Here is a 23,927-nt window from a genome sequence, read left to right as displayed (position 1 = left end):
AAATGCTGAGAATCCACTCAAATGTCGAGAGATCTTTTGTTCAGTGAATTACACACAGATGAGTGAAGATGCTTCCAGGTTGTGAGGCAAAGACAGAATGTGTGAAAATAGTTGGAGATAGTTTCCAAAATGCTACACTGGGCATTTACTGAGCCTCGAGCTGACCTGCAGCGTCAGAGTACCAGAGTACGCTTTCATCCTGCAGAGAGGCTGCTGTGCTGCCTTTAGGAAAGGAGGAATATAATATATTAAAAAGAAAGAAGAAATCAAGTGCCAAACATTTCATTGGAAACATAGTTTGAAAGAATTCCTTCAGCAGGTTTAGAGATGGTTTCAAGAAGCATTCAGAAGCTGCTTTGGCCAAATAACCCTCAATCAACATTGAAAAGTGTTTGCATTTGTGTCTTAGCTACATAGTATTACATAACAGTTAAAATCTGGTTGTTTTGCCTTATTTCCTGAAAGTATTTTTAATGAAGTATCTCAAATTTGATAATGCCTTTAATTTTTAGTAGAACTGTCTTGATGTTACCCATCAGTTTTGTCTTTAATGTGTTGGGTTTTTTTCTTTTTCATTATAAGGTTTAATAATCTAATAAATAATCAAATTCAAATAATGAACTATCACGCACATTATTAAATATTAAATAAAAATTACTTAACTATGAAGCTGGTGAAATATGAACCTGAAACAAATCATTGTATATGTATAGTACGGATGCAAAGTAGGAAGCATAAATGTTTCGGTGACAAAGATTTCCCCTCTCCGTGTTTTTCTTTGCAGCTCTATCCTAGAATCAAACCTCGTCAGCGCTCCCTGGCGTAGCGTCTCAGTCCGTTGACCTGTGGCTAACACCTGGACCCGACCAAGAGCAGAGAACAACAAAGGAGCCTGTTGCTCCATCTTCTCCCTGTGGCCATAAACCTTTCCCTGCCTTGTGCTTTCACAAAATCCTTCTCTTTGAAGCAGGGGAATTAAACTCTGATGCTTATACTCACATCTGCACAGTGCCCTGAGATGACTTCTGTTGTGACTTGGCGCTATATAAATAAACTGAATTGAATCTGCACACACAAAGATCCAAGCAAGCCCTTCGAAGTCTCTCTAATGACTCCATCCCTTCTGCCCCTGCTCTCACCTCCACCTCTGTCACTGACCTGACGGACGTCGGTTTAAATCAGACACTACTGGATTCAAACACTTTTCTTTTGTCTCAGATTTTCTTGCTTTGTTCACACTTGAGCCATCTTCCACCTCATTACTGAGGTCTGTGGTGGCACTAGTTTACACGATGCTGTCTACGAAATGGAAGTTCATCTTTTTGGGTGAAAATTTGCTGATTTTTGTCAGTGAAAGTTAATTTGAACTGTTAGATGTTTTTAAAAGGCCACATGGGTCTTGGGGAAAAATGACTCCTTCATTGAAAAGTAATTCTAGACTAACCACCAAAGAGGAATATGAATTTAATAAATTGAACATTTGTAGTTTTAGCTAATGCCTAAGAGCGTGACGAAATGTTGAGTGAGATGATCAGTTTGCTGCTACAGCTCCCAGGAGTTCCTTGTAGATGTTCTTTTTGAGAAAAACAAAATTTTGTGGAGTTTAAAGTAAAGGAAGTGATTCCTCAGTATTACTCGTGCAAGAGAATTCCAGTTGATTCAAGAAATTGAGAGCTGACACATTGTCAAGAATTGCATAAACATCCATGTTGTCCCCTCCTTCCTTCCCTGTTCACTGTCATCTTTTCAGAATCCAAATGTAAGAATATTGTGGATATGTGGCAAGAGCACTAATAAATTATAATTGAGCCTTTGGAAAATAACCTGTTTTCTGTATTATGTGGGTTTTGGTGAGTAACAATTGTTTGAATGAGCAGATAATTTTGATTACTTCTGAAACTGGCAGGTTGAATGTGGTTTCCAAACATTATAGAAATAAGACAACAAAACCACATTTACATACAAATAATTGATCTGAGGACCATGTTTCTGATTAGTCCAAACTTTTACATAAATTTTCATCTAATTTTTAGAACTATTGTGGCCAATCCATGTAAATAAATCCCCCCTTAAGTTTTTCATTTGATTTATTTGAAGGAGATTACACAAAACCCAAATTTTAAAGTCATAAGGAAAGTATAAAGTGTATATTTAAATCAATGAAACTTTAATTATCCGTAATCTCTAACATAAACAATCATCTGATGCTTAACAGTTGTGTACATGTCCACAAGTTAGTTATTAAGAAAGTACTGTATAGCTACCTGGATCTTATGTACTTTTAGGCAGTATTTAAAAAATCCATTTGGTTTAAGTTGGTCAATAGTAAAGTTTTTGGGCATGTGTGCCTGATAATACTTTTAGTGTAAAGTTCCAGAGTGGCCATAAATTATGTAGCGATATACAACAATTTTCAGTAAAGTCATCTGGACAGTTTTTTTATTTTTTATTTTTATTGTTGTGCTGAAACATTTCACCTTCCGTCCAGAAGGCTTCATCAGTCAAGGAAACACGACACAAAACTGATTCTCCCCCCCAACAGCTTACGCCAGAGTGGAACAAACCATCTTAGCACCAACATAACTGGTTTGTTATGATGTTATGGTGAAACGTTTAAGCACACAAAAAAAGAAACTGTCCAGATGACCTGACTGAAAATTGTTGGATTGTATACCTGGATTATTGAGCATGGACTCTGTTGGTTATGTGGCGATATGTCTGCCCACATAAGCAGAATTAATGTAGCACTTCTAAAAACCTTTTAAAATCAACAAATTTGTCCAAAAATAACCATGAAAGTAACTCAATTTTAAAATAAAATTAGTTGAATTTAAAATGGAGGGGTTTTTTTTGTTTTTTTTTGTATGTACCAATTTCTCATAAAAGAATCCAAGCGATGGACACTTTTTTTAAATTATTATTTGCAGGAAGACATCACTTAAAATAACAATATTGCAAATACTTGACTAAATTAAAGAAAACTCATCAACCTAATAGTTTTGTCTGCCATTTTGAACAGCCAGCACCTGCTTGGATTTAATCTTTATTTTTTCTTTTTTGTGGTGTTTTCTCCCTCCGAGCTACTTGACTCCCCAGAATATCTCAGGAACATCATATTGCTGCAGACATACAGATATCCATCAAATATATATCTATTGGTAGACATTAAATAACGCAAATTAGTCTACTTCTTTAGAAATTATCTTATTTGCTTTACTGAAATGCTAATAAAATATTTACTTTAACCTCCTTTATTTGTAAAACAAAAAATCCCATCAGCGATGTTTCCTTTTTAATATTTCCTATAAGGTTTCTTGCCTCCACTGGTTTCATGTTAAGACAGACTAGTGTTCAAAAATAGATGCGAGTTACTGCCTAGAAGAAGTTGAGTCAGTGCTGTCTAATATTTAAATCACACAACTGGAGTAAATCATTAATTAGAAAGGAAATATTAATTTATGTAAAACAACAGAAATCTTGTGTTGCATTGAAACGAATGTTCTTCTGGCAGCTTTTATGTGAGTGATCAAAGCAAAAGAAGCCCTGATGCAAGACAGACCACAAACGGGAAGGTTACACGATTATATTATGCTTTGATTTTTATTGCAAATGATCATAAAGGGTTAAATCTGATTCATGTGTAGCTTTACTTTGCGCCACCAGAAGGCAATGAACCACTGAATCTGACTTCTTATAAAAACTTTTTCCACTTCTAGTCATCTGTAGCCAAGTAAATATTTTTTTTACCCCTGATATTTTATCACGTTTTCGGATTTCCACCTCTTAAAATAAATTTATTCTGAAATTTCAATAGAAAAACTTTATTTTAATAATATTATTGTATTCCCTGTTGCTCTTGGTCCACACATTTTGCAGTTTTTATAAGAAATATTTATTTTGCTATATTGCCAATGAAAACATTAATAGGCTGCAGTCACTGTGTTGAGAAGCATGTTTTCCCTAGTTAGACCCTCCTGTGATCTTGTTAAAGTGGGCATGGCAAACAAAAGATGCATCTCTGGTCCTTAATAAGGTCTTTGCAAGTGGTTCCCCATTGCAAACCACAATAAAACCCTTGAAGTTAAGTATATGAGTAATAAATCCCAGTATACTTATCCCAAATGGGTTGAAAAGGAGGTGCCGAGGATGAATTCCTGTCAACCTGGCAGCGGTGTACGAGTACCTGACCGCCGAGATCCTGGAGCTTGTGGGAAACTCGGCTCGTGACAACGAGAGGACCGGGACCTGGCACCTTCAGCTGTCTGTCCGTAGTAACACGGAGCTCGGCAAACTGCTGGGAGGAGTGACCATTGCTCAGGGAGGAATTCTGCCCAGCAGACCGAGAAGCTTGCCGGATCTGACAGCAAGCTGGATCAGGGTAGACGGATCGGTATCTGTAGCCAGATTCTTCAAATTTGCTGCAGGAGATCCTTCCTGCCCACAGCTATTTGCATCTAACAACTCTTGAATGAAACCAGGATGATGAGCTTCGACAGCACTTAATTTCCCTTGGGATTAATAAAGTATATTGAATATGAGACAATAAAGGTTTGTGCACCTCCCTCCCCACACACACACACACAAAATAAGAAAATTCAAGTTGTTCATATATCAACAAAATACGTTTTTTAATGAATAAAATAAAAATTACAAAATATTTAATTACAATTTCATACATTTGTTTGAGAAATAAACATGATGTAATGAATACAATGCATAGTTTCAACTAAATTTAGCAAATAGTTGTAAACCTAAAACTGTTTTTGCAAAAGTCCATCCATCCATCCATCCATCCATTATCTTTACCCGTTTGTTCCATTTTGGGTCACGGGGGTCGCTGGTGCCCATGTCCAGCAATCACTGTGCGAGGGGCGGGGTACACCCTGGACGGGTCGCAAGTCCATCACAGGGCCACATAGAGACAAACAAGACAAACAACCATTCACTCTCTCACTCACATCTAGGGACAATTTAGAATTACCAATCAGCCTAACATGCATGTTTTTGGTCTGTGGGAGGAAACCGGAGTACCCGGAGAAAACCCACGCATGCACGGAGAGAACATGCAAACTCCACCCAGAAAGGCCCCTGGACCGGGGTTTGAACCAGGGACCTGCTCGCTGAGCAGCAGCTCTACCAGTTGCGCCACCGTGCTGCCCCTTTTTTTGCAAAAGTCCAGGGTAAAAAAAAAAAAAACATGTCTTTAAAAGGGTGCAAAGTTACCATTCTGTTAGCAAAATATTAATTTTTTTATCTACCATCACCAGATGGAGACATTTTTTAACTTTTTGGTTGTGGCAGGTTTTATTTTGCTTCTAAGAGGGAACGTAAATGCCCTGCAATTTTCTAACAGAAAAAAGTATTATGGTGATAATATTTGGGAATTTGTTCAAATTTTAAGGATTCATAAAAATATATTTTAACTGCAGGAATTTCACTATAAATATTTTGATATTTTTGTTTACAGATTTGCAAATACAGGTATATAGAACTGCTGTGAATATTTAGGGCTACCAATAATTCACTTATTTGTTATGTAGTAGTCACGTAGGTACGTGCCACTAGTTGTAGTATGACAATATATGAGATATATGCATACAATATTCACGAGTTCCTCATCTTTCTGACTGTGTAAGGTCGTGCATTGAATTTAACAGAAATGTAACGAGAGACGTTATTTATCTTTGACCCATCAAATCAATGCGGTCATTTATTTTCAGAATCAAAGTTTAACATCAAACATTTACATTGATTTGGCAAAATATGAAAATAATAACAGACAAGTTTCACAGAAAAGGGACATCGATCACTCGGCGGTGAACGAGGACTTTGCTTCAGATATTTCTAAAATATCTGTACTGATTTTATGAGAAAGAGGAGAGTTTTAAGATGAAATGGAGATTTATCTTACAGAGAAATATGTGAGGGAATTAATCTGTTTGACCAGAAATTGCACGCTCCATCAGATATCAGCTTGCCCACGGTACACTTGGTCGAAAATAGAACCATCTACCTTGATGATGAAATCAGCGTCGGCGTAGGTTCCTTTCTGACTCTTTTCAGCGTCTCCGTGAGAACTACCAAACCCTCAGAGAGTCGTACGTGGTTTTCAAACAGAAATTATAATCCCAAAACGTCTCTGGATCATCCTGAATGCGTTTGCACCCAAGAACTCTGAACTCCTTTCATTCTTCAGAACTTCTCAGACTCTTAATTGTCAGTAACTCTCTAGTTCTTCATCTCCTCAGCCTCTGGAATTCTCTGGAATCCTCGAATTCTTCTGAATTCTCTTATGAACTGGGAAGTTGCCACATTTTAAATGAGTTGACTTCCGGGTCAATTTAGAGCTTTCTGATTCGTGGATGTACCAGAAAGAGGTGTGGTTTTTGACGTAAGGTGTTATCAAAAGTCGAGGTCAGAGAATGAGTTTGTTTAACAACTGACAGAGAGATTATTGCAGAAAAGCAGACTTCGTGGAGTCAAACTCTTCTGTATCTTCTGTAAAGATTAAACATGACATTTCTTTTTCAGTAAACATTTAGTTGACCGAAGCTTCAACTTTCACATACTTACGTTGCTTGGCTCATTTCAGACAGAAAATCAAGAAATGCATATTAACCTGATTTCTTCTTTGAATGAGGAATAAAAATCATTACTTACTGTTTATGTAAAATAAAAATGAGTAGTTCTTTTCAACCTGTAACATTGAGTGGAACTAACACAATTTGATTATTAAACATTTGTAAAACAGTAATGATTATAGAGAATTGTCTTTTCTGCTTGATTAATTCAAGAAAGAAAGTCACCAGATGGCTCAGACTGTATTCAGATCAATGAAAATAACAGTCTCTGTCCATCTGATAGATTTGAGGTCATCAGGGTCAGATCAGGGTCAGATCAGGTTCACTACAGTTAAACTATTTATTTTTAGTTACTTCTCATAAAAATGTAGTGTATTTAGAATGAATTATCCCAGTCCAGCTAAGCAAAATATGTCAACTTTAACATCTAGAAGGTTGAGTCAGGTCATCTGGACAGATTCTTCTTGTTGAAACGTTTCGTCTTTTATCCAAAAGACTTCTTCAGTCTGAGGAGCTGCAACAATTTCAGTCTTACAATGTCAATGTCAGTTTTATTTATATTGCACATTTAAAAACAACAATGCCAAAGTGCTTCACAAACAGGAAATCAGCAATAAAATAAATGAAAGATCAAAAAACACAAAGCTGCACCTTCTCATAGTGAATCAACCAGTTTGTTGGTGACAGCCAAAACCAGTTGTTCACATGCAAAAGGAGGACCATCAGCCTAACAACTGATAGTGCCATGATGGCCACTTGCTATTCACGGAGGGCCGAGTGATGCAATAACAGCATTGAAAGAGGGGGACAGTTTAACATAGAGTCATCTGCCCCTATTTAATGATGGATGAGGCTCAATGAAACTAACCTGTATAAATAAAGGTTGAATGAATGAGTTCTCTTCACAAACCATCGTTCCTCTCCATCAAGGATGTGAACATCTTCATCCCTGAAAGAGTGACCGCTGGCCTGGAGATGAGTGTAGACCGCAGAGTCCTGGCCTGATGATGTTGATCTTCTGTGCTGGTCCATCCTTTTGGCCAGTGGCTGTTTAATTTCCCCGATGTAAGACTGATCACAGCCCTCCTGACACTGAACAGCATACACAACATTACTCTGTTTGTGCCGGGGGACTGGATCTTTGGGACGAACCAGTCTTTACCATAATGTATTTTGAGGTTTACAAGCCACTGGGATGTTGTGTTTAGAAAATAAACTAATAAATAAAATAATAATAAACCAGGTCTCTCTCATAAATGAGTCCCCGAGGCTCAATAGGATTAAACTGTCTAAATAAAGGTTGAATGAATGAATGAATGAATGAATGAATGAATGAATGAATGAATGAATAAACGTCTCAGTTTCTCTGATACTCCCTCAACATATGGAATGACCACTGGTCTGGGTCTGGGTTCCTCCTTTTCACCTGATGGCTGACTGGAGTCCTGTTTGGGTTTCTTCTCTGCTTTCAGGTAAGCCCAGTTAGGATATCCACACTGAAGCCTGCTTATGTGGGATCTCTCTTTTTCACTGGTTCCTGAGTTAGTGGGGACGCTGTCTGCTCTGTGGTACAGAGTCCTGATGATTCCTAACTTGTGCTCCAGAGGGTGATGGAAGTCAAACTGCAAATACTGGTCTGTGTGGGTGGGTTTGCAGTATAGATCAGTTTGCAAATGTCCTCTATCAGAGACTGAGACCTCACAGTCCAAGAAAGCCAACCTGCCATATTTTACATCTTCTCGTGTGAACTTGATGTATTTATCCACAGAGTTGATGTGGTCAGTAAAATGTTGGACTTCCTGAGATTTGATTTTAACCCAGGTGTCGTCAACATACCTGAACCAATGACTTGGTGGTGTCCCTGAAAAGGACGTCAAGGCTCTCTTTTCTACCTCCTCCATGTACAGGTTGGCAACAATAGGAGAAACTGGAGACCCCATAGCACGCCCATGTTTCTGCCTATAGTTGTGCCTGGTTGACTGCAGGCACAGTTTCAAGAGTTGACACAGTTGTTCTGTGGAAAGCGTGGTCCTGCTGCTCAGAGTGGTGTCTGATTTTAATTTTAAACTGACCACCTCTACCTCATCATCAACAGGAATGCACGTAAAGAGTGATGTGACATCAAAAGAGACCATTGTTTCATTAGTCTCCAGGATGACATCCCTCACCTTATCTACAAAGTCCATGATGTTCTGTATGTGGTGTTCTGATCTGCCAACTAAAAGGATGAGTACAAATGCCAGATAGCAGTTAGTTTTGTTGGATGCACTCTTCTTTGGCCTCTAAAGCCTCAGTGGTGAAATTGGTCTGTCTCACTCGTTCGTTCAGCAGCTTGGTATGTGTCTTCTGAGGGATCTTGCTTGCCTGGTGCCCACTGACAGAAGATCTGAGTTGAAGGCTCTTGAGAAAGTTGCTACTCTGTCTGCATTGAAGGTTGAATCTCAGATGGTTTCTGTAGTCACTCTTTCAGGGATGAAGATGTGCACATCCTTGATAGAAACGTTGGTTTGAGAAAAAAGTAAAGGAAGCCATATTTGTGAAGAGATCTCATCCATCATTAAACAGAGGCCTCCGTGTTCAACTGTTCGCCTCTTACAATGCTGTTGTTGCAAATATCACTCAGTCCTCTGTGAAGAGCAAGCAGCCGTGGAGCACTAACAATCAGTCGTTAGGCTGATGGCCCTCCCTTTGCACGTGAACAACAAGCCTACCGGTAGTTTTGGCTGCCAGCAAATTGGTTGATTCACTATGAGAAGGTACTATTTATAAGGCTGAGTTTGTTGCAGCTCCTTAGACTTAAGCCTTTTGGATAAAAGATGAAATGTTTCAGCAAAGAAGAATCCATCCAGAGGACCTGACTCAACCTAGATTCACCTACGTGGATTATTGAGCATGCATCAGGACAACTTTATTAACAGTTTTATTAGATATCCTGATGCATGCTCAAGTTTTATTAGACTTTTTAAAAATGTTTTGATTACTTATTGAAACATTTGTCAAAATACGAACCTTTTCAACCCTAACGCGTATTCGGTTAATATTTTGCACCCTCTGGACTTTTGCAGCCACACAGCGTTTGCAACGTGTAGAACTACAATATCCATGAAGCACTGCGATTAAATATAGAACGGCGCATGCGCACTACCTGCTCCAGTAAAACTATGACCTCACGCGCAGCCGTGACCAACCAGCCAACCAAGCGCTCTGTTGAATCAACCGTCTGAACTGTGCGCTGCTCTTCTCTGTCGTTCTCACCTGATGAACGTGCAGTCACGGTTAAGAAGAAACATGTTCGACGTGACGAAGTAAGTAAGGTCGACGTTACGACCATAACTCCTTTCCCGAGCACCGCGACAGAACTCCGGTGAGTTAGCCTCACCGGGCGGTTTGGTTGTGATATCATTGGTGACCGTCGAGCCGGTGTGGACGGTCAACGTAACAGCCGTCAGTAATCTTTGAGGCGATCTTATATGGTGTTTTTGATTTTACGTGAGTTTAGTCATTGATTTTCTACTTTATTTTGACCGTAGTTGTGGTAGTTGGGCAAAACCTGATCCAGACAGGTATTTAGGGTTGGTAGTCGCGTGTTATTTGCATGTATTTTGCAAACTGTTTTGGTTTTTGTTCGGTTCTTTCTGTTTGTTAGCCAGACCTGCCGGTCCGAGCTGACTGGTTAAAAACTGGTCTTCATGGATCTCAAACGTCCTAAAAGGTCAGTCCCAGGAGGAGGAGGTGAAACGACAAGCATTGATTTGCACTGACAGGTTTTTTTTTTTTTTTTTAACGTTAGACAATATTGTAGAAATGTGATTCTTATCTAAATTTCACTCTCTGCCATGATTTTAGTAGTCTTTCTTTGCGTGACATTTATTTGTAATCTTGATTTAATGTTACTCCTAAAACTGGTTTAATGTATATAAACGGTAATAAGATTATAAATGCAGTTTTGTTAAGTTGTTTCCACTTTTTTTCTGTAGGATAGTCTCAATGAGACTGAGCTAAGGACAATGTCTAAATCAATATTTACTTTTTGCATAACAGCATTTTGTAAAACAAGAGTTTTCCATTTTAAGATAACTGATTTCACATTCAAGGGAATTGTAGATTTTTCAAAATAATGTTTTTTTTTTTTTGTATTAACAGATTGAAGCTGTTAATGGAATATGACAAAAATTAAAACAAATATATGATTAATACAAGTTAAAGGGCTCTTGTTTTTACATGAATGTGAACCTTTGGAAAGCATCCTGCTTTCTTGCTTTTTGCTTTTAATCAATTGATTCATTGATTTTTTTTTTTTTCAAGTAACTGTTTAACTTTTTTTTTTTTATTTTGTCTTTGGAGCTTTTGGATGTATGATGATCAACTTGTCACGAGTTAATTAATAGGATTCACTTCTGTTAAGCAAAATAAATCATTTCTATTAAGGAAGTTGTTGCATTTTGCTCAAAGTTCACAACTGAGGTTATTTTAATCTGCAACCCGGTTGAAGACTAATCAGAAAAAAGCTTACATTCCTCAGATTTAAAATGCTCTACATCCGAGAGGGACTTGTATGTGCTTGTAATTTCTGCTGCCCTGTAAGAAGGCTTACTGTTGTGGTGGGAGCTGCCATGTTTCCACTGTAAACACTGGAGAATCCTGACACGACGCTGTTGTTTTGTCCACAAAGTTAATTCTCAGACAGGGAGGGCACGGACAGGTCTGGACATTTGAATTGCGTGTCTTGTTTTTTTTTTTTTTTCTGAATAGCTCTATGTTGCAGATGATTAGTCTGTGTTGTAACTCCATGCTCTCCCAATCACTAAGCTGTTTTGTTGGAACCCGAACAACGTTTATTCACTTGATATTAACTTATTAGATCTTAACAAACACGAGTTTGTCTTTTGTTTAGACAAAAAACATTTCTCGTTATGCGTTTAAATGCATTATTCAGATTGCTACATATAGTTGTTTAGTGGCCCTGGCTTTAAACATGTGTTTTTCTGTCTTAAGTGCTTATTATATTTTTCTGCTTGTCTCGACAAGCTATAACATTGTTGGTTTTGTGAGTTGCTGTCAGCTGATTTGTCCATCAACTTTTAGCAATCACAAGCACATCAAGTGACACCTTATGTTATGACTTCCTCGACAGAAGCACAGCCTTCAACCACAGTCGCTGCCATGTTGTTGATTTTGGTCCTTAGTCATTTACTGAAACATTTTTGTTTTTGTTTTTTCATTTCTTCCTCAAACACAATCAGCTGTGCATTTTTTTTTTTATAGTGCCTAATAGTGGAACACAACATCACAGAGGAAGTGAACCTGATTCCAGCTCAAGCCAGATAATTTTCACGTGAATTTAGTAATTTGTTGCAAATGTTTGTGGAATAAAAAATAAAATCTCTCAAAACTTTCAGTTCAACGTGTGATCCAAGCGTCAAAGGTGCCGCTTTATAAACAGCTTTGCGTCTGCTCAGCCTGTCACAAAACCTAACCCAAACACCTGGCGACTGTGTTAGTGTTGGGTTTCACAGGGCTGATAATGTGGCAGCCTCCCTGGACGGCTCACAGTAAGAAAACTGAATGACCACCTCAACAACAGCGGGGCGGAGTAGACTAATGATTTTTGTAATGGTGGTTGTCATTTAGGAGAGGCTATTACAGCTGAGCCCAGAAGACCACCGTCTGTCTGCAGTGTTTTCAGGTTCTGTGTGTGGCATTTACATACAAAGGCAGACGTTGAACCACAGGGCTGTAATGAGAAAGAATATTAAAGTGTGTGCATCGTTAAGATGTCACTTTCCTCCTGGGCTGTGTCAGAAGTAGGAATAATGGTCAGTGTTGTACTGTAGCAGTAAATTGTTTGTTGTGGAATCCTGTTTAACCAGCTCCTATTCACTCCTTACACACCAGTGTCTGTGAGCTCTTTAGTTAAGCATTTAGAAGATGTGCGCTGAATAAAACATGTTTATTTTGTTAGGTAATTCAATTCAATTCAGTTTATTTATATAGCGCCACAACAGAAGTCATCTCTGGGCACTGAACAGAAAGATTCATATGTAAAAAGAATAAGTTGACAAAAACGTCCATAAAAATAATAATTTAACACTATGTCTGAGGAGCAGACTGCTTTGAATTTAACTCCATCACAGAACTCTCATCTTGAGCAAGCATGAAGGCGACAGTGGAAAGGAATAACTCCCCCATGAGGAGGAAACCTTAACAGAACCAGACAAGCGGCCATCTGCTTGGACGGGCTGGGTTTGGTAGGAACAGATACACAATGGCAGGTCAAGAATCACATGTTAAGATAGAAATAGTATCAAAAGAAAACTATTCAGTTTTAACAATTCATTTAAGGAAATGAGGTCAGTTTGTCCTCTAGTAGTCTAAGCTTAAGGCAGGTAATGTATCTAATCCAGTTAGTAAGCATACTTTACATTTCTTGGGTTGAATCTTGACTAATTCTGTTTTTTTCGAGTGGCTTCAGATGTTATCAGCCCATTAAATGGCCATTATTAGTTGTTATCATCCCCATATGTAGCGCTGAGACTGCCCCCCTACCTCCTAGTAGGTTTAAAGGTACGTTATTATTGTTATTATTGTTATTATTGCTGATAATAGGCAGCGTCGCACAGGGGTAAACCAGGAAGTGTCTTCTTTTTTTTTTTTCAGCCTATGTAACCCTTTTCCTAAACGTAAGCTTACACGTGACCCAGAGGACCAACCCTAAACTTAACCCCCTTACCCTTGTGCCTAAACCTAATCAAGACCCTAAACGTAACCGCCAGACCCTTTACTCTAAACCAAACCACGTGAAGCTATGAGCAGGAACAAAGCTAAAAATAGAGCCCATTATCATCGCTAACAACGTACCTTTAAACCCACTAGGAGGTACAGGAGGGGCAGTCTGACCGCTACATATGGAGATGATAACAACTAATAACGGCCATTTAATGGCTGAGGGTGTTTTTTTTTTCTCACGTCAATTTCCTCTTTGACAGACAATAGTTTACATTACTTTTATGCGGTTCTTGGAATTTTGTTTCCTCCTTCCCTAAATGAAAATGTTTGCTTTTAGCAGTTTATCAAGGAGGCCAGCAAATTATAAAACCTTCAGTTTATCTATTTATTTTAAAATTTGGTTTCTGTCAAACTTTTTAGCTTTATTAGTTTAGTGAATTTCTGTTCAAAATTGTTTCTAATTATTTTAGCTTGTTGACATGTGGTCAATGATTGAACTAAAGAGCACAGTTATTGTTCCATAAATGCTTTGTTTTTTTTATTTCACATCATCAGATATAGAACAACAATTTATAGGGGAATTTATTCAAGGATTGATATGGAGGAAGTCTTGTCAGTTTTTGTTTTTCTGTTTGGTGTTATAGTTTATGTTTCTGACATCAGGCAACCTGAACATGTATTACTCTGCTGGCCCGTCACAACAATAGGCCTGTATGACTGTTTGAATGTGCCATTCTTTGTGCGGTGTGCTTCACTGGGGCCAGACAATAGATTCATTTAGCATCTTTTCTCTGTCCGGTCCTGCTCTGTCACCATAGTGCCGCTGCCATACCACACCCTGCCCCCAGTCCAGCCCGGCTTTGCACTTGTTCTTGATATTGGGACAGCTGGGCTTAGACAACCCACTGCTAGGCCCACCCATGACCCTGCCTCATGTTTTTACGATTGTTGGGGCGATGCTGGCATATCTTATTGAAGCAATAAACATGCAAACCAATCATCATATAAATTGCTTTTAGCAATGTGATGGCTTCCTGGATGTTAAATATAAGAACAAAAATCTAAATGGGATTAAACAGTTTATAGCAGAATTTCATTTCACTTGGAACAAAGAACATTGTTGCTAAAAAGTGTATACAGATTTGTGAAATAAATATGAAATGTTTTAGGTAAATGAGCAAAAATGCAATTTAAAAGGACGGGAAAGTCCATTACAGAGTCTGTGTCTCCTTTTAAGCCATCTGCTTTAAGCTAAAGCTATCACAAGATGAGACATGCCAGGGTCTATGTGGTCTACCACCCAAGCTAAACAACTTTACTCAAGGAAGTCCTGGATTATTATTCTGATTTGATGATTTGTCTTTACCCGTCATTCCAGTAAGGAATATAAAAAGCATCATTTAACAATAGCAGCATAAAACGTCTGCCACAAACTCGAGGCTCAAAGTGTTGTAAGATAAACTGCAGCTTTCTCTGTCATTTGATGACAATTTTTGAAAGAGAAGCATTAAAAAAAAAAAGTCACTTGGGAAATAATATTTTTCAGTTTATTGGTTTGAGTTCCAACAGAACGAGTGCACACTGCTTGTTCATTTTCAAGACGTTGACTCTTGACCTTCCTGATTGTTCTGAGGTGAAAAGACAATGCACGGTGTCCAGGGCAGCCACTCAAAGGAGGCAGATGTTTCGTTAATGTTCTTTAGGCTGACAGACTGAGCAATGGGTTCTTCATGAGAAGTCCTTCACTCTTTACTCTGTTTTAGTAACCGGTACTTAAAGTTGCAACTTAACTAATAAAGAACTTTCATAAAAACAGGAGAAAACTCAAAATCTATGCAGATGTTTTGCACATTTGTCATTTATATTTCTGAAGAAAATACTGCAATAAGAACCTGATTATTATTATGGTTAAGTCTTGACAATCCTGTTGTTAACCTGGTTGGTTTGCTTCCATCCAACTAAACCACTGATCATTAGGCTTTTTAAAATTTATCTTAGCCACTTTTTTGTGCAATCTTATCAGATCACACCCTCCCACCAAAAATAATTTAGATGGGAAGTCTTGTGGTTTTATATCTAGAACTGGGTGACCCAGTAAAGTATATTTTGGGCCGTTAGAACTTGTTGCAGTCATACCCATGAGAGTACCCACAGTACAAGTTGTGCTACATTTAACAGTTTCCATGTTTTAGCCCATTCAAGACGTAAGGATGGTTCTTGTAATGTGTCTACGTCAGCGCACGTCTGTAACACTTACTGATAAGAGACTAATATTTCTGTTGAGAGACCTAACTTTTGAAGTTTAAAATCACGTTTTATTGTAAATGTAATGCTTTACTTAGCTTTGACGTAAGCAGGATAACTCTCAGGTTCTATTACCAGTTTCATCCTGTAAAAACGCCACAATAAATCTAATTAATGGCACGTGGTTTACCACATTATGGAGAGAAATTTCTATTTTAGAATCTTGTCTTTCCTTGCTTTGGGGGTCCCTGTCATTTGGAGTAATTGTTTCAGGCTGTTATAGTCTGTCATATGATGGAGGATATATTTATACTGTGGTTTTGGTTCTGACAGATTATTTGAATCACTTTTTTTCAGCGTGGATTGTATTTTTTAAGCATTGCTGAGTATTTTTAATCACTGAAGGGTGTTTGTTTGGAGATGACAAAGTTAGAAAATGACTGCTCTCTAGGCACACTGAAGAAATAAAGCAAACCTCAGATTATCATGACAATTGGGATCAAAATTAATCACTTTTGTGGCTCGACCGCAAGATGTGGAATGAGAGCAGGGAGTTCAAACAAAGGGAACGTGTGGGTTCTGCCCTGTGTGTGTGTGCGCGCGTGTCTGTCCCATAACTAAGAGTTTAGTTTGAGCAGGAGGGAGGAAGTTTAATAGGTCTGGAGAGATTCATGTTTGCCTCTTAAACTTTTTGTCACATTATTGATGGTAATTCCTGGAGAAGAGTTGAGAGAAACAAGAAGACAGTTTTTCTGGGAATCTGTGAGCTGTCAATCTTTGGTAATAATGAAGGAAAGGTTCCAGCTGCTTGGATGCCAGCATTTTGTCTGACAACATATGCAATTAGTTCAGGTTGCTACTTGAACTTGACGTAACACCACCCCAGTTACCTAAAGCTCACGTGTGTTTAACAAATCAAAGTGAACTAAACCGTATGTGACGGTAAACCTTCATTACATACATGTAGCTGCATCTCAACCATCAAATATAAAATGTTGGAGTATTACTTAAGCTTCTTACTCCTTTACAGTAAACATACTTTTCAGAAACTAGAAAGCACAACTAAAGCATTCTGGAATTTCTCAGAACTCACATTTTATATGATTCTGTGACAAGATAACGATTTTTGTTGTTTGCGTCACACCAAGCTCCACAGTGACCTCGCATATCATAGTGGTCCAACTTTAAGACTGAAGGATACATTTACAGGCAGTGGTTCATTTTGGAAAAAAATACATGTTGCTTTGTGAAGTATACTATGAGTCTATTTATTTTAATTTTATTTTATTTACCAGAATGAGTCAGGTGAGCATATATATAAAATTAAAAAAATAACTCCACCTGACCATGGCGTGCTTTATCCTGTTCCTAAAAATGTTGCCCCACCTTCCACAAAGTAATGCTCAAGTTCTGACATGCGGTTGAGAAAAAAGGAGGGGCCAAAAAAAACACCATATATTTAAATGAAATTACTAACCTTATGTTGATTCATGAATCATGACACGATCAACTCAGGTGTGCAGAAGTGTCGAGGCAAACATTAAGATTTGACAAAATTCATGATCCTTTTGACTTTAACATGGGCATATTCAATGAATAAATTCTTGACTTCATAATCCTTACCTTAATATAAGGGGAACATGCGCACTTTGTCATTTGTGTATCTCTCATTCTGGGATGTTCACAATGGTAATTTGATTTCTCCTTCACTAAATTGGCATTTCAGAAAGCAATAATGTCTGTCATGCACAAATATATTAAATTAGAAGAGTTTTTAACTTTAAATAAGGGGTCTTTGTTTCTTTGTTGCTAATCCCATCGTTGCTTGTTAGAAAAAAAAATCTTATGATTCATCACTGGCTTACAGACCTGCACTGCTATCTTCATTCCTGAAACAGTGCTTTGACGGGTACAAAATATTTTCTTTTATCTGTGAGACTGTTCCTTGAGATGTCTAGTTTACCCAAAATAAGGTCTAAGCTGCTTCTAAGAAGAACGGGTTTCCATAGTACATCATATCTTTGTGATAGCATTGTTTTAAAGTAGCTACAGCTATGTAGTGACGACATCGGCTGCATTAACAGCTAAATGTTCCTTTGGAGGGATCATATTACAGCTCTAAGTGCATACTTTTTGTTTTCTCACACTTATGGAACAACCATTTCCTACCTTTTGTTACTTTTGAACAGATCCTATTTCATTGTTCAACTATAAAGAAAGCTCAATAAGAATTGCTTTTAGCATATAATACTCTAACATAAGCAGCCCAAATGAATTAATCAGCAAACAGTCTGTTTTCCTGTTCAAATATACAGCAGCTGTAAGCACAAAGTTGTTTGTGTTCAGTCATTTATGCTGATGATTGTTGAGTCGCCGCAGGGCAGAAGCTGCCAGGTCAATCCTGTTAAACAGCAGGTGTCCTTGTTAAACTCCCCAAACAATTTTTTCTGCGTCTGCTTTGTTATATTGTTTTTTCTTTGCTATGCCCACCAACCAGTTCAAGGTTTTCAGTGGATTCTCTTAGCTTTAATAAATTGTTTCAGCTTCTAGTCTCATGTTGATTTTCTCTGCTGAGATTATGACAGCAGATAAGCATCTTGAATCTTGGATGTCTTGCCTCTCGTGCAAAATACGTTATGAACTACATGGCAACTTGGTCTCACACAAATCTTTGCCTCTTTCATGCATCCAGCTGGCTATAAGTCAGTTTCACAGCTGTTGAAAACGAGGCCAGAACCTCAGACCTTTTCACTTGGATCTAATCTGGTGAACGGACTCAAAGCATCTGTGTGTGACAGAAGCTAATAGACACTTCACCTCAGAGCAGACTGGACCCTGATTGGCTTATGTTAGATTAACACTCCTCCATTTGATTTGTTTGTATGCTACCTCTACTTTAATACTTTGTACACTCTACAATTCTGTCTGCTCAGAACCGTAACCACTGATTTCTCGGCACACTGCTGGCCTACATCTGGAGGGATCAGCAAGTTAAGCCTGAGCCTTTTATCCTCAAACTCTGTCAGTCTGTTACAAGCAGGTTCGCAGAAGCTGCAGTGTTTTATGCCATATTTTTGCAGTACTTTAGTGCCTTTGACTATGTCCATAAGATCTTTTATTTTTAAACCTAAATATTTCAGTCTTTCCTAAGAAGTAGATATATGTTTAAGCTTTGAAAAGACTCTTTCTTTAAGTACAAAATCTCTTCACTATAGAAACAAAAATATAGATTTTAGTTCACATCCACCTGAACGTTGGCATTGAATGGATTTTTAAAAGCTGGAGAAAAGCACTAAAGCGACTTTAAAACAATTTTGCAAACTTAAGCTTCCCCTACTAGCATTTTGCTGCACCTAAAGATGTTTTTAGTGTTCCATGTATCTACTGAGATATTAGGAAATTAATTGGATGCTGTGGAAAACTACAGAAACCAGGAGCTCAAAGAGATGAGTCATAATTTCAAATTAAAACACTCATTCCTGCTTCTTGCTTGCTGCAATTGACTGCATCCTTTTTTTAAAATACAGCTCAATTAAACCAATAAAATAAAATCATGTCTACTATAAAATGTAGGATTTCTTGAACTGCCTTTTTTTGTTTACAACTCCTTGTGCGCATTCTGGAGATTTGTAGAAGCAGAAAGTAGTGTGGGCCCTCTGGGATGGACCTGATTCAGAGACTAATTACAAGCTTTCTAAAGGGTGGGTAGGAACCAGTAGGACCCCCCCTTTAATTCTGGTATTTAATTTGTCAATGATGGGTCTCCTACAAGGGAAGCCCTGCTTGGTTGGAATTTATAGATACAACCCCACCCTGAATGAAAAGTAAGGGTATGGTTTAGTGCTGTTGCCCTTTACAAAACTATACAGGATGTAATTTATAGCTCTGTCTTAACAAAATATTTTGCAGTACTTTCAACAATTGATTAATTGATTAGTTTCTCTGTTGTTACCTGTCAGTATTGATGGATCGCAAACCAATTTCCAACAATCAGCAACTTTAAGCTTCAGCTTAATTTTTCTTTGGAGAATGAGCTGTCCAAAATAAAAACCTATGTACAGCTGCTCAGCTTCTCCTCTCTTTATTGACAAATCTGAAATAAAATAATGAGCTGTTTACTGTCCTCCATGTTTAATCATTAACACAGAAGTTCAGCAAAAACGTATCAGATTACAGATTCTGTCAGAGAAAGCCTGAAGCTAGTGCTGAAATGTTGAAGCTGACATGTATTTTGTCAGTCAGGCTCGATTGTATCTGATATGAAACATTCCTGACCTGTCTGCGTCGCTCTTTAAAAAGAACGGTGTGTTGATGATGGAAAATATTGATTACTGAGTTGTTAGTGTTTGATATTTTGTCCAGTGTAAAACCTGAACTGTAGACAGTTTTCAGTGTTTCACATAAGGATCATGCCCTGGTTTCCTACTTTGTTGTACGTAAAAATGAAAAATATGAAATATTTATAAATTGGACAGAAAAGTTTACATGCTAGTTTCTGCTTTTATTTATACTTTAACATAACACAGTTTACAATGTATATTATGTGTAATATAACTAGTTGTTAAAAAGGCTTTTATGAAAAATTTTACAAACAAGAAAGAAAGGGCATATGTCAAAGTATCTAACAGAGAAAGTTAAAACAATACAATTTTTTTTATTTAAAAAATGTTGTCGTTTAACTCTCCATACATTTCCTGGTGTATCTGGTGAGCACAAGGTCAACAAAACATTAGTTAGCTTTTACTAACAGGAGAGATACATCCCAGCAAAACAGAAGCGCTCCATGAGAACGGCTCCTGTCTGTTATTCCAGCTGCATGACATTTTTTAGAGGCAGCTGTCCAGGACTGTACAGCTTCCACTGCGATCCATTCATGACTGCACTGGCTCGGCTCGCCACTCAGGTCTGTTATACCAGCCCGACAGAGATAAACCGTTTCATGCAGGCTCAGTTCTGATGAACAACAGCCCAGACTTTAAACATGGAAAACACTTCACTCGATGAAGAATTATATCAGCTAGCCACAACATGTGATTTGAAAGAGGCTCAGGAATCTTGACGCTGGGAGCAGCATTACATGCAATTTTTTATCCCAGATGTCAGGAAAAGACAGCTGTTGCTTTGCTAGACTTTGAACTTTTAATAACCCTGAAATTATGGAAAGTGGTATTACTAACCTCTCCAAACAACAACCTCTTATGGAAAGTGGTTATTTGTTAAGGTGATGAAGGCAGGAAACATTTCCAGTGTTTCTCTTGTTATTCACAGTTTAAAGAGGGTTTTAAATTTACTATTAGATTTTATTTGCGGCATCCAAATCCAAGCCTCTTTTTTAAAGCACTAAATCTTTAGATAAGGTAATACTCTAATTGACTATTTACTCTCTCTGGGTTTTTTCAACCAGAAGTGTTTAAAAAAACACAGTGATGCTCTGATGCAGGGGTGCCCAATATGTCGATTGCGACCTACTGGTCAATCATGATCTACCGATTGACCGGTCGATCGCAAAGGTAATATGGGTAGATAGCATGGCATTAAAAAAAATAGACGTCATCCATCCTCACTATGAAATTTGTCACTTAATTGACGTACAGGGCAGCCAGTCCGAGGCCCCATTTACACAATGTGAAACCACAGCTTTTCTGCTGCGGTACGGCCGTTCATTTACACAACAACAGCCCTCATTCTCTTTGAAACTGAAAGTTTCTGAATCCAGGTCTAGTGGAGATTTTCGGGGGAACTCCCCCCGGCGATGTGAAATGCACCACCAGTGTAAGTTACACATGTACACTAAAGGCAGCTGCAGTCCAAAGTTTTTCTGCACTAACAATAGTTATAATAAATGGCAGAGAGCAGAGTGTTTTTGTACTACTCACCCTTTTACAGCATGTAGGAGCAAAACTAATAATAACTAATAATAAAATCCAGGGTACAGAGACGTTTGTGTGCTCACCAGTTTAGGTGTAACTGTCATGCAGATGCTGCATGTGCAATGAATGCAGCTGAGCCCGGTATCAGGGTTGCCAGATAAATTTATAATGTCTCATTTACCCCTCCTTTTCTGTGCACATGTTCAACAAACACAACACACACCTCATTTTAGAATATCTTTACTCAACACATATGAAAGTTTAGGTCAAAATACTATCATTTTAAAGCGACAGCACTATAGTTCATAATTTTTTATCTGGCAACCAGACTGTCATGGAAACTACAGCATTTTCATGTAAACCCGCTCATGTTTTGTTTATTACCCCGAAGTAAACATTGAAAAAACACATTTCCAGAGGTTTTTTCTCATGTAAACGGGGCCTTATAACAACAATTTCCTACAGGATCAATAAGGTTCTGTCTTATCTTATCTTATAGTAGGTAGATCACTTTGACTTGGTCGTTTTAAAAGTAATTCGCCTGCTGAAAAAGTGTGGGCACCCCTGCAGCAATGAGCAGCAATGCTTGACTCACATCTGAGGAAAAATAAGTGAATGACTGATTGACACTTGTTTTGCCAACATCTGTTTGAACACCTGTAGGCCCTGAATCAGGTTGACATCTGTTCTACTATGAGAACATGTCTGATTTTTTTTTAAACAACAAATGGAGAATAACAATGGTTTCCCTCACTTGGACATTATTAATTTACTTTAGTTTTGTTTCTATTTCTCATTGAAATACCTCCTGATTTATTTCTTTAAAGGTTTATCTAAATTAAGTTTTGCTGTAAGAACATTATTTAGACAGTATGTGGAATAACGATATGAATAGTTGAGAGGAAATTGCATTTTTACACAATTTTTATTACATTGCTATTTGTACAAAAAGGTGTCAGGATTGCATTGTAGTAATGTTTATGGATGCTGGCTTCTGTTAGTCTGCAGCTTGTTGCAATACATGGTTGATGAGTCAAATCATGTGGGAGTGTCAAAGTTTTAGATTAAAATCCTCAGGATATATTTGTTGCTGCGTCTCTATGCAGCAGTGAACTCTGGGTAGGTTATATGGACTGAGGGTCTAGTATTCCAATAACTGTCTTTGTTTTTTACATGAATCCAATTTTTCATTTGTCCTTGCTTCTCACGCCTATGTTTTCATCACAACTTGTGTTTGTTTCTTCTTGAAGCTTTCTAAACAAGACTCTAAGCAAATTTTCAATGAGCTGCCTAAAGCCTGTCCTGGGGGGAGGGCGCAAACTGGGCGTCAGCCACTGTTCGGCTGCATCCTATTAGGACTGAGAGTGTTGGAAAAGGGTGTGGTTTAAAGTCAGTAACATCTGTGCCGGTCCCCTTTGCCCTCACAGCATTCTGCAGAGAAAGGGAGAGGAAGAAGGACGGAGAAGATTTTCTTGTGAATTTCTCGCTGGCCAGCTGGCTGTTTTTGTAAAACAAACAGTTGCAGTCTCTATGGCAGGTTTATCTCTTGTTTTCCCTCCAGCCATCAGAAAAGACCATCCTCCATACAGTTGGGATTTTCTTCTCAGCTAGTTCTGACATCCTTTAGAAAGGTGCCTATTAGCCACTACAAACCCAAGCAGATGACTTTGAACCTGCTTGATTAACACACCTTGCACAGAAAATGCTCTGCTGTGTGATGTGTACAAGTTTTAGGGTTTCTGTCGACCGTGCAGAATGCTAAATGCTGCAGTGAGCTAAGGATTTAAAGGGAATGCCCAGAACAAAACAGAGGCAAGCGCTCTCCAGGACAGGGTAAGACGAGCTCTATAAATCTGTCTATTATACCCTATAATCAAATGACTGCAAGGAAACGGCGTGCAGGAGGTGAAGCCGGCTATCTGCTGACTGGAATGTGTGTATGCGGACTGCATGTGACCAGTAGATAGTTAGAGGCTATCAGTCTGAGTGTGTCTGAGAGGAGTTGTGGCTGCTGGTTTGATTTATCACTCTCCAGAAGACAAGCCAGATTCCTCTTACCAATGCGTAGGTGACTGTGTCATGTCTGTCTAATTAGGAGGTGCTGGTGCAGGGAGCGGTGTTGCTCTAGTAACCTGGAGGTGGGGGAGGATGACACGGTGCTCCGATCATGCCTCGGGGCCAATTTCTTAGTGGGAGAGTTGTCCTCTGTATGCAGGGAATGCCCCGTAATGACAAGGCTGCTGTGGTGATGGGGTGAGGTGGTGGTAGAAATATGTGCTTTCACATACACACAGGCTACAGGCTGCTACCTCCCACCAGCTCCTCGCTCTGGTTTGGCGAACACAGCCCATTATCAGTGTTGAGTGTGTGAGAGAGAGGATGGCATGCTTTTTTTCCACGATGGGGGTGGAGTACAAATAATCGGGTCAATGAGAGGGAGAAAGTCACCTTGAGCAGAGAAGGGTCTGCTCGTTCTCCTTTTTCATTTCCTGCTCCTGCCCATCCT

General features: G+C 38.5%; 2 protein-coding genes across 4 annotated transcripts in view; both read left to right on the top strand.

The window, feature by feature from the left end:
* Positions 1-1,823, top strand: part of ppp1r13bb (protein phosphatase 1, regulatory subunit 13Bb) — a 30,429-nt gene extending 28,606 nt beyond the window's left edge. For all 3 annotated transcript variants that reach the window (XM_037685849.1, XM_037685848.1, XM_037685850.1), the window contains exon 18: positions 785-1,823. In XM_037685849.1, the coding sequence (XP_037541777.1) occupies positions 785-826 (42 nt within the window). In that variant the 3' untranslated portion in view covers positions 827-1,823. The remainder of the gene's footprint in view (positions 1-784) is intronic.
* Positions 1,824-9,768: 7,945 nt separating this feature from the next.
* The window catches only part of LOC119418537 (disheveled-associated activator of morphogenesis 1), a 42,314-nt gene continuing 28,155 nt past the window's right edge, over positions 9,769-23,927 (top strand). Inside the window, exon 1 of the mRNA XM_037685847.1 lies at positions 9,769-9,886. The gene's annotated coding sequence lies outside the window, so the exon portion shown is untranslated. The remainder of the gene's footprint in view (positions 9,887-23,927) is intronic.

Source organism: Nematolebias whitei, chromosome 12 (genome assembly GCF_014905685.2).
Source record: "Nematolebias whitei isolate Nwh7 chromosome 12, NemWhi1, whole genome shotgun sequence".
NCBI classification, from domain to species: domain Eukaryota; kingdom Metazoa; phylum Chordata; class Actinopteri; order Cyprinodontiformes; family Rivulidae; genus Nematolebias; species Nematolebias whitei.
This window is presented reverse-complemented; position numbering and strand designations above follow the sequence as displayed.